This window comes from Phytophthora sojae (assembly GCF_000149755.1).
Source record: "Phytophthora sojae unplaced genomic scaffold PHYSOscaffold_3, whole genome shotgun sequence".
Classification (NCBI taxonomy): Eukaryota; Oomycota; class Peronosporomycetes; order Peronosporales; family Peronosporaceae; genus Phytophthora; species Phytophthora sojae.
In genome coordinates this window covers 7,054,723-7,065,708 of record NW_009258117.1, presented here as the reverse complement: position 1 = coordinate 7,065,708, position 10,986 = coordinate 7,054,723, and the positions used below count along the sequence as shown (strand labels likewise).

The 10,986-nt window shown below is 57.4% G+C and overlaps 4 protein-coding genes across 4 annotated transcripts; 1 reads left to right on the top strand and 3 right to left on the bottom strand.

Moving 5' to 3' along the window:
- Positions 1–3,683: 3,683 nt before the first annotated feature.
- Positions 3,684–4,088, bottom strand: PHYSODRAFT_383571 (hypothetical protein; the record flags this gene model as incomplete). Its single annotated transcript, XM_009525951.1, has 1 exon — positions 3,684–4,088. A coding segment is annotated over one exon (405 nt), but the record flags the coding sequence as incomplete, so codon positions are not given.
- Positions 4,089–4,452: 364 nt separating this feature from the next.
- Positions 4,453–4,980, bottom strand: PHYSODRAFT_497563 (hypothetical protein; the record flags this gene model as incomplete). The annotated part of the gene is made up of 1 exon (XM_009525950.1): positions 4,453–4,980. One exon carries the CDS (start codon positions 4,978–4,980, stop codon positions 4,453–4,455), a length of 528 nt encoding a protein of 175 aa, XP_009524245.1.
- A 1,018-nt stretch (positions 4,981–5,998) lies between these two features.
- PHYSODRAFT_285623 (hypothetical protein) lies at positions 5,999–6,532 on the bottom strand (the record flags this gene model as incomplete). The annotated part of the gene is given in 2 exon segments (XM_009525949.1): positions 5,999–6,352; positions 6,364–6,532. Coding segments are annotated over 2 exon segments (475 nt in total), but the record flags the coding sequence as incomplete, so codon positions are not given.
- A 2,503-nt stretch (positions 6,533–9,035) lies between these two features.
- PHYSODRAFT_488781 (hypothetical protein) lies at positions 9,036–9,635 on the top strand (the record flags this gene model as incomplete). The annotated part of the gene is made up of 2 exons (XM_009525948.1): positions 9,036–9,239; positions 9,381–9,635. 2 exons carry the CDS (start codon positions 9,036–9,038, stop codon positions 9,633–9,635), a joined length of 459 nt encoding a protein of 152 aa, XP_009524243.1.
- Positions 9,636–10,986: the final 1,351 nt, after the last annotated feature.

Genomic DNA, 10,986 nt, shown 5'->3' with positions numbered 1-10,986 from the left:
AAGGCGAACTTTCGGTGGCCGACGGCAACAAGGCGGCCATCATGGGTGTGGGGACCATCGTGGAACGAGTGGTTCTGCCCAACGGCGACGAGCGCGACATCGAGATCAAGAACGCGCTGTACGTCCCAAGCATGAGTAAAAATCTGCTTTCGGTGCCACAGATCAACAAGAGTGGTCTGTTCCAAGTCGTGTTCGACAGCACCAAGATGTAGATTGCGCACAAGGGCTCGAAGCAAGTGGTGGCGACGGCAAACCTCGTGGATGGACTCTACTGGCTCCAGACGCCTCAGCGATCGGCGAATGCGGCGACCAGTGGGAAGACGGTCGACTTACACGCGCGTATGGGTCACGCTCCGGTGGAGGTGCTTCGCAAGATGGTCGACAACAACATCATCAAGGACGCGAAGGCACCTTCCAAGTCGAGTGGACCAAGCGTGTGTCGCGGCTGCCAGAAAGGGAAAATGGTCCAGAAGCCGTTCCCAAGCAACCGTGACAAGCGTCACTACGACACGTTCGAGCTGCTCCACTTCGACGTGTGCGGCCCCATGGAAGAAGAGTCACTGGGTGGCAGCAAGTATCTGCTGCTGATCGTGGACGAAGCCAGCGGATGCATGAAGGGGTTCTGCCTGCGTGCCAAGTCGGAGAACGAGGACTGCATCAAGATGTACGTCACGAAGGTGCAGACGCAGTTCGGCAAGAAGGCCAAGTTTGTGCGGCACGACGGAGCCCATGAGTTCGCGACCAACTCGCTCAAGGCCTTCTACGAAGTCGAAGGCATCGAGCAGCAAACCACGGTTCCGTACGCGCACCAGACCAACGGCACGGCAGAACGCGCCATCCGGACCATCATCACGATTGGCCGCAGCATGCTGCATCACGCCAAGCTGGACAAGAGCAGCGCAAGTACCGACCGAGTGGCGACGACAACACTGCCAGAAGATCGCGCCCCGTTCGCCACCGAGCTGGCTTAGATGAAGCAAGTGCGCCGGACGTATCCTCCTCGCGCCGAGCCGACCCCGACGAAGAAGAAAAGTCTGGGGACCAAGATGAAGACGACGACTCGACGCCTCCAGTGTTTTGGCGTGCCAGTGCCAACGCTGTGGAAGCAGCAGCCGATCTATCGGAGCCGACGACGTTCCAAGAGGCTGTGAACGGTCCTGATCAAGTGCACTGGCGCAAAGGGATCCGCGCGGAGCTCAAGTCGATGCGACTGCGTGGTGTGTTTCGAGCTGCCAAGTTGCCTAACGGACAACGCGCCATCGATACCAAGTGGGTGTTCAAGATCAAGCGCAAAGCGGACGGCTCGATCGAGAAGTACAAGGCGCGCCTCGTGGCCAAGGGCTTCAAGCAGAAGTACGGCATTGACTACACCGAGACGTTCTCGCCCGTGGTCAAGTATGTGACGCTGCGCATGGTGATCGCGATTGCTAAGTATTTTGGCTGGCCCCTCGACCAACTCGACGTGGTGACAGCATTCCTGTACGGGATAATGAAGGAGGTGGTCTTCTGCGTGGTTCCGGAAGGCGTCGAACTGGATGGTGACTTCGACTGCCTGGAACTGGTGAAGGCCATCTACGGTCTCAAGCAAGCTTCGCGAGTGTGGAACGAGACCTTCGACGAGTTCGTGGGCTCCATCGGCTTCCAAGTGTCGGCCTTCGATCCGTGCCTCTACATCAAGGTGGTGGACGGTCACTGCGTGCTTGTACTGGTGTACGTGGATGACGTACTGATTACCGGGAGTTCGCCCGAGCTGATCGCACGCACGAAGACCGACCTGAAGACGCGCTTCGAGATGACCGACAGCGGCAAGTGCGCGTTTGTTCTTGGGATCGAGTTGGTGGACGGCCCGGACGGCAGCGTGACCATGTGCCAGCGGCGATACGTGGACGACATCCTGAAGCGCTTCGCCATGGACGAGTGCAAGGCCGTGGTGAGTCGGGTGAACATGAGCACTCGACTGGTTCCAAGCGACGCGGCGACCAAGGTGAACGCTCCGTTTCGCGAAGCTGTTGGTGCTCTGATGCACCTGATGACCGCCACGCGCCCAGACATCGCGTACGCCGTTGGCTATGTATCGCGCTTCATGGAGAACCCCCAAGAGGAACACTGGGTTGCGGTCAAGCGTATCTTTCGCTACCTGCAAGGCACCAAGACGCATGGGATCTGCTTCAAGCCGGGCGACAAGATCGACTTTCGTGGCTACTCGGACGCGGACTGGGCCGGCGACCTCGCCGACCGCAAGTCCACTTCAGGCTACACGTTCATGCTCATGAGTGCGCCTGTGAGCTGGGGAAGCAAGAAGCAATGAAGCGGAGTACATCGCGCTGAGTCTGGCTATCCAAGAAGGCAAGTGGATTCATCGCCTGCTATGCGAGATTCTGGCGGCCGCTAATGAGACTGGACCCGAACTCATCATCCGCGAAGACAACCAGTCGTGCATCAAGATGACGAAGAACCCAGTGAACCACGGTCGGGCCAAGCACATCGACATCAAGTACCACCACATCCGCGATGAAGTCAAGCGCGGCGAAGTCAAGCTCCAGTACTGCGGGACTTCTGTGATGCTAGCGGACACCATGACGAAGGCGCTTGCGGGACCACGCCACACGGATCTGACGGTGGCTCTCGGCATTCGTGGGACTTCGCATTGAGGGGGCGTATTGAGGGTTGCTGGTCTTGGGTACTGTGTACCAGTTGTACCCATTAACCGGTTAACCCGAACCGGTCCAATCCGAACCCACGTTGATTATGGTGATTACGGTAAGTTGTTTACGCCACCGATGATTAGACGAGTAGGATGATTGGATGAACACCGGTGAGTGATGGTTGATTGGATGCACTAGGTGATAGGACGCAGGGTCGCGTGTCTATAACAGTAGGGTGTAAGCTCCAACAATTCAATCACTTTCGAATCTTCATTCTACCCCTCAAGTGCCTTCGCTCCGGTCCCGCCGTCTGCGACGTCCCTCCCTCCGCTTCGTCCGAGCTTCGTGTCCAAGATCCATACCTTCCTTCACATTGCTGCTTGAAAAGTCGCACATGTCGTACTTGGCAAGCAGCTGACGTCGGCACGTTGCATCGATCCGCCCAAAGTGCAGGAGCGAGAGTCCACGAGCCCCGAACTCCCACGCGAAGAAGCCTTTTAGCACGGCAGGGTGGAGGAGGAACGCTAGCAGTTCGATCTGGGCCTGCACGTGCTCAACAAACAACTGAGAACTCATGTAGGAGTACGTACCGTTGACAATGGCTTGATGCACCGTGTTCTGGAGACGCGACGCCCGAAATTGACCTTTTCCACCAGTCTCACCAGGTACACCATCCAGGAGTAGCTGCGCGGAGGAGGCTTCATCGTCGCGGAGGCGCGGTCGAGCGTGCGCCTGTAGACCGAAATCTGTCAAGTCGCCCTCGCGGCCACGCTTCGTCGAGGCTCTGGTCTGGCTCGGCACCGCCGCCTCCCCTATTTCTTCCACGCTGTTGTCGCTATCATCGTCGGAGTCTTGTAGCGGGTCTGCCCCAGTAGTGACTGCCGGAGTCGAACTGACGCGAGCCGTTGCTGTCGCGGCCGGTGTTTGGCCAGCCGGATCATCAAAAATAGAGTCTCCAAGCTTGACGGAAGGGGGCGGTCGGCGGTTTCCATCATGATAGAATACAAAATTGAGCACATGCTTCGCAGAGACTTGGGCCACTTGCATACTACTGATGTCGAACACTGGCACCACACCGGTTTCTTCGACAGCAGCCACTCCGATCTTGTTACAGACTGCTTCGAGCGAGCGTAGTGCTCCCCGCCCACGGGCATGGAACGCTGAGTAGGCTGCCTCATGAATCGCCCGCATCTCCGCGGGCATCGAAGAGAGCGTAGACTGCCCCTCGCACAGGCGCATCGCATACGGCTCGACCGCTAAATCCTGCAGCAGCTCCTTGTTGTAGGCAAAGTCGAAGTTGCCGGCAGAGGAGGCGACGTGAAGGACGCACCGATTCGAGTCAGAGCTCCAGCGGTAGCCGGTCACCACACCATATGTCCATCTTTCTGCGCCACCATCCCAACGATGCGCGACGCAGACACAGCTCCCGACGTACGTTCCGAGGCGCCACCTCTCGTCGGCTTACAGAAGCCAGGGGCAGCGCTACCGAGTAGGCGTTCATTCACTCCAGCGCCCGCTCGCAACGCGATGGACTTCCACGTCTTGGTCGTCCGAGGGCTGTCCTGAGCCGTACGCGAAACCCGCCGTGTCGAGCGTGTGCGGCTTGAGATAGAAGAAACGCGGAGAGGTCATCCGTGAAGCGAAGGCGGATAGTCTGAGGTTCGACGGCTCTAGTTCTAGGCTAAAATCAAACTGGGCGACTGTGGCCGCGTTCCTTGGCTCCGTCGCGCTGTTGTGGCTCGAGATTACTGGTTCTCGAGCCGTGTGCGTAAAAACTCGTCGATCTGGAAAACCCATAACCCGAGAACTACACTACCAACCACAACTGCGCTACACCATTCACTGCGTAAACCGAGAGAGAGCCCGCGCACACGAACCGCAGAATGTTATAGGCCGCGTTCTCGTCTCGTCCAGCCAGGAAGCCGTAGTGCGGGCACCGGAATACATCTTCGTTACGCCGTGTGAGGTGGAGGCGGCAGCAGCGGCCACAGGTGCGGCTCGAGTACATCTCAGAGCACATCACCATGGCCCTGCCCGCCACCTCGCACTTCGCCTGCAGTTTCTGCCGGAACTGGTGGTGGGCCAGCGTGTTCATCTGGTCGTTAAACGCGTGTGTCCACGGGGCACTTGAGCGCAACATGGACGAAGTCGAGAATTTGGGCAGCAGTATCACGTCCGTGTTGTGGCACAGGTGCGAAGCTGCCTTGCAGTGAAGGTCCTTCACGTAGTTGTCCAGCTTGGCCGTCACCGTGTAGAACTCGCGGCGAGCTGCCACGAACTGCTTCCACTCTCGGCCTGTGTGGCGGCCGAGGTGGTGGCGCTTGCGGTTGCTCATTCGGCGTTGGGCCGCTCGCTGGCGGACCTTCAGCTTCAACAGCCGCTCCCAGTTGGCGCGGCCAAGGTGGGCGATGTTGCCCTGCAGGTCCATCGTGGTCAGGAACCCCTTGAGACCCGGGTCCCCCGCTGTGCAGCGCCCTTTGTCATCCACGGGCAGAGGAGCGACCACGTGCGGCATTTGGGCGTACCAGTATCCGTGTACGTACACGATGCGCACCTCGCCCTCGATCTCCGTGCCCTCGTCCGCTCTGATGAGGATGTTGGGTACGGAGGGGATCGTTAGGTACTGATCCACCTTCTTAAGCTTGCGGTCCCGGGGAAGTGGCGCTGGACCAAAGTGCCGCGTGCCCCTGCGGTGTCGTGCTGAGTTGAGGTGAGTCTTCTCCGCGTCTGCGTATATTGTCAAGTAGTTGCTCTCCCGTCTGGACTTGAAGTGCATGTTGATGTGGGTGATGTGGCCGCGCGCCAGGTTCGTGAAGGCCGCGCTGGTGGCGGACACGAAGTTACTGACGGCGTGCTTTCTCACGGAGGAGGGTGTCTCCAGCACCCACTCGGGGACCGGCCCCTTGTCTTCCGGGTACTCCAGCGGGACTTGGCGCTGCCTGGGCCGCGCTACGAAGAGCTTGTGCCGGTACTCGACGCACTTGTTGTGCGTGTACCGGCACGCGTCCATCGTTTCTTGAGCTGCCGGGCCTGCTCGGGCGTCGGCTTCAGTCGAAACTGGCGGACGCGCCTGATGAGCAACGCGTCCTCGGACTCGAGCAGCTTCATCTCGTTCCTGAGCTGGGACTTCTCCTGCTCGAGGGCGCTCTCCTGTGAACGCGTCACGCGTGATGCCTTCAAACGCGCGTTCACAGTTTTTATCTGGGCTCGAACTTCCTTTTCGCGCTGCTTGCGCTGCACACGCGTGTTGTACGCGTCGATCTTGAGCTGCTGCGCTTGAGGATCAACGCCCCAGTCAGCACGGTTGAGACGCTGGCGGACATCTTGCCGCGTGTTCTCAATGGGGCGAAGGTTGCTCCACTCGACCATCGCAGCCCAGGACCGAAAGCGCAAGTTGGGCTGCAGCGCTGCCTCGTCGACCTCCAGGAGTTCCCCGCGCTGTAGCACCGCGCGATACGGGTCACCGAAGATGGCGTCCATGCTCTGCTGCGTCTCCGCGCTCAGGCGCTGTGAGAGCGGGGCGAACGCCTGGAACGAGCCCAACAGTGAGTGCACAACCAAATGGCTCAGTACGTCCAGTAGCACCGCCCAGTCGAAAGTGGGCTCTCTCACTCGATCCTGCTCCTCGCGCACTGCGTCGTCCTGCTCTTGGCCTCGTTGCTGGACTTGCTGCCGTCGGTCTTCTCGCTGGCGACGCTCCAGGGCTCCAGGGCGCCGGGGACGGCGAGGAACTGCTCATGCTCGTCATGCACAAACTGCCACAGCTGCTGGATACACTCCTGCAGCGTCGGGAGGGTGGCTGCGATCTTGGCGTGGCTCAGGAGGCTGACAGTGCGCATGATCACGGGCTCCTTCGCACGTCCGAGCCAACAGCGCACGCGAAGACAGGCACGGTCGTCGTCGAGGACGATGAAGGTGATTGACCGCACCTCACCCAGTGCGGCCGTGATGCGTTGTTTGAGGCGCCTCCAGTGCGCCATTGGTGGCTTTTTGGAGAATGAGCACGAACCCACCGAGCAGAGCATTGTGAGTGCTCGACGAGTACCTACAATGCTTGACGCAATCATGGAGTCCATTGTTGGCCCTTTGTAGTGGGATCCGAACGAACACACTCGCTAGGGAAGCTGGTGCTTCCTGTAAACTCTTGCTTGTATTCTAGTCTGCAATTTCCAGATTGAGATCGGCAGGGACTTCGTCAGATACCTCCACTGCACTATGTAGCTATCCTCCTAGGGCCTACCAACCTCCGAGTCTTAACTTACACCAGCCTCGACTGGGACCGTCCTCGGTCGCCAGCCCGATGCGTGGTCAGGTCGTGAAGACCGTCGCCCCACTACACCGCCCCACCAAGACTTGACCACGCGTTTGGAAGTGGCCAGCCTGGGATTTGTTGGTAACGTTGCTCGAATGTACCAGTGTACCAATGGAATGGTACCATGTACCCGCAACATAGTCACTTCAAATTGAAGTGCTAAAGTTGCTCCAATGTTACATGTAGTTGCACTTCACTCGTCGCGGCTACGTACTGCCTCACCATCACAGGGATATCCTTGTACAGTGAACTGAGCGACTCCCACGATTCCTCAATTGGCTCCAGACCCTTCCACCCAACCAGTATCTCGTAACACCTCTTCGCCGAGTTTCACCGGTGCTCCTTCAGCTCAGCAACGGTCAGGACAATGCCTTGAGCAGCCACGTGCTCACGGATCTCCTCCGTTACCTCGAAGGACGCGTCCGCGTAGAACTTAAGGCGTGACGCATGTACGTCTGATTCCGCGCCAGTCACTAGGTGCTGCACGCGGAAAGAGTGTTCGTCTGCACCAACGATCTGATACGGGCCTATCCAAGTGACAAGCAGCTTGTCATTCTGTTTTTGGTCCACTCGAGACCGCAACACGTAGTCACCGACATCGAAATTCGCCTCTGGCTCCTCTTTGCGTTTTCTGATTCCGTTTTGTTTGTTCCGACCTTGCCACTTGCACTCGCTTGTGCATCTCTTGCACCCTGGCACGCAGCAGTGCCAGCTTTGCTTCTATCTGGCTGCTAGTTGTACCGAGCTCTAGGAATGTGTTGTCCTCGCCGTTGAATCCAAAGTCAAGCGGGGATGCAGCCGGTAGGACGCAGAACAACTCCACTGGTGCTTTGTTGGCTAGCGACGGAACTGGGGTGTGGTTTAAGTTCGACTGTACCACCGGAACAAAATGTACCCAATCACGAATGTCCACCTTGGCTTCGAGGCACATAGCGCGGAGGACCTGGACAATGTCCCTGTTGACTCTCTCAATCGACCCATTAGTCCACGGACTGTATGCCACCGTAAAGCGCTGCCCACAGGTAAGACGTCTCGCCACCTCGGCCACCACTTGGTTCTTGAAGTGGGTGCCCTGGTCGCTTATCCATACCCGAGGTACTCCGTAGCGGCTGTGCCAGTCGAGGATTGCTTCAGCTGTCACCGCTGCTGTAGGTACAGCACACAGCACTAGCTCGCAAAAGTGGGTCGCACCATCCTTTAGCACCAGTAGGTACTGCAAGGCGCCAAATGATTCACCAAGATGTAGGTAGTCCCAATGTAAAGCTCCATTTCGTTCGCTGCATCGGAATGTCTCTGCCCATGGTCTCATCACCACCTTCCCTCCTTTTACATGCTGGCACATGAGGCAGCCAGCAAGGAAAGTCTTGACTAGGGCGGAGAGATTCCGTATGAGGAACCTGCGGTTCACCACGTTCATCAGCGCTTCGCGGCCTCTGTGACCCTGCGCCCCACAGTGGGCGATCACTAAAAGTCGTTGAACCAGACTCGTTTCGGCACTAGGAACCCAAATCCGTTCATTACCACACAGTAGACCAGCATCACTCCGTGTCAGGCCTTGTGGCCGGTCGACAATGTGCCGCTGCTGAGCTTCTTGCAGCTCTTCAACTGTTGGCCATTCAAAGTTGCCGTCACTGAACGGCCGAATTCGCGGTCGGTCGTTCGGTCGACTAGTTGAGTCACCGGACTGGTCCTCATCACGCTGGCGGCGCAGTGTGACGCGCTTCACTGCCACACTTGGTGCGGGCCGTGTGCCTGCCCATCGAGACACCATATCAGCCCACACGTTGTGTGCTTCATCGATATGCTCAATAGTATACCGAAACTTCATCAATTTCATTAACCATCTCAACAGCTTGCCACGAACATGCTTCTTCACCTCACGACCCGGCGCGAACACATGAATCAGGTTGCGGTGGTCACAGTACATGCGAAAGCCACCCGGCCGCAACAACAAGCAGCTCAGCTTGTCGCACGCCATGATGATAGGGTAGGCCTCTTTTTCGATAACACTCCAATTCTTTTGTGCTCCAGTAAAAGTACCACCAAGACAGATAAGCAGCTCATGTTGCTGGTCCTGGATGTTTGCATCACTTTTCCAACTGGCCACTCGCGTCACGACCACTGACCATCTAACGTCTGAGGCGTCCGTCAGCAAAACCATCTCTGCATCCGGCTTTGGGAACGCGAGGGTGGCTTCATCAGCCAGAGTCTGCTTCATCGCGTCGTACGCCGCGCATTCCTGCTCGGTAAGTGCGATCGGTATACCCGCAGCCGCACGCTTCGTTCGCCTTGACGCCTGAGCCATCGCTTTGTCCAGTGTGTCCTGCAGAGGACGTGCTAATCGCGCATAGTCTACGATACTGTCTCTCATCCAGTTTGTAGAGCACAAGAACTGCTGGAGTTCTCCGGCATTCGTCGGGTAGGGCATCGACCGTAAGGCCTGGATGCGCTCTGAGTCATGCTTCACACCTTCACCGTTGATCACTTTCCCACACCACTTCACCTCACGTTTATATACGCAGGACTTCGAAACACTCAACTTGAAGCCGAACTTGGCCGTCAACTCAAGCATTTCCTGCAACTTGTCCAGGTATGTGTCAATGTCGGCGGCGTACAACAGTAAGTCGTCTATCCAGACTAACAAATGCGTGTACAACGCAGCGTCGGCACTGCCTTGAGGTACTCGCGTTGGGGTGTAGATCTTGCGGTGGGTCATGTAGGACAACAGCTCCTGGCACTCTTTGGCAAGTGGGAGCTGCCAGTAGCCTTTAATGAAGTCGAACAACCCAAAGTGGTTGCTGCCTCTCACATTCTCCAAATCAACGTGCAAGTTGGGCATTAGTCCAGCCATAGGCTCAGTCTGTGCGTTGAAAGGTTTGTAGTCCACAGTCTGCCTAAAATCACCAGCGCCACGCTACCGAACAGGTAGCGCGGCACACGCCCAACGGCTGGTCGGGTTCTCGTAAACCCACCCGAGCTTCACCAACATCTCGTTGAACGACTCAAGAAATGCCTGGTATTCGGGCGCATACTTGCGAGCCTTCGCCTTGTACGGCCTACAGCCCGTCTTCATCCTAATTTTCATCGGTTCCACATTTGCAGGTGGATCATCGCCGAGAACTAGCCTCCAGACATCATAGGCGTACACAATCGTGCGCAGTCGCTCGACTTTGTCAGCAGGGAAGCCTTCATCTAGAGCCCGCTGGATCATTGCCTCTACTGCCTGTCGAATCGCCTCCGCGTCATTGTCTCCTGCTGCTACTTCAGGAACTTCTTCATCGTCATCTCCGTCGTCGCCTCTTGGTGTGGCTAGCAGCTCCAATTGGCGCTCGACATCGATTCCTAAAGCCTTCAGCACATCATCTCCAAGTAAAAAACATATTCCTTATTATCGAGAATCAAACACGGCACTGGTTTCAGAATATTGACAGGGCCAGCGGCGGTCATGAGCGAGAGCCTTAGTTTCGTCATTTCGCGCGCCCACGCCTTCCCTCCACCCGGCAGCTTGCACTCGAGCGCTCAATGTCATTACTTCAAAATGCACACCTCGCTCACCAATTTTCTTCAGTCGTAGAGCTGATACACGATGTCTCCGCTCCCGAGTCCGGACAGTACTCCACATCCACAACACCACCAACACGCAGTAATCGGGCTTAGCCCACTCGATCGGGTAGGCACTCTCTAATTCGTCTTAGTTTTACGATTCCTCCCCGGTTTCTGCCTCCGTGTTCCAGCGGAATCGTCGGCTGGCTTGTCGGGGCAATCGGCTTGACGGTGCTGGCCACCACAGGTCCAACACCCACCCTTAGGTCCTGGCTGGGCTTGCTCCGAGTCGGTCCGAAATATAGTCCTCTGAGTTGCCGGTGCCTGAGATTCGCGAGGGTTTTGCTTCTCACGTACGATTCTGCCACGCTTCGGGGGCCTCGAGGCCAATTCCTGCTTTGACTTCTGCGTGTGAGGACGCCTCTTGTTCTTCGTGTGGGCTTTGTCCTCGCGATCAATTTCCAACGCCTTCTCACTCACGAGCTT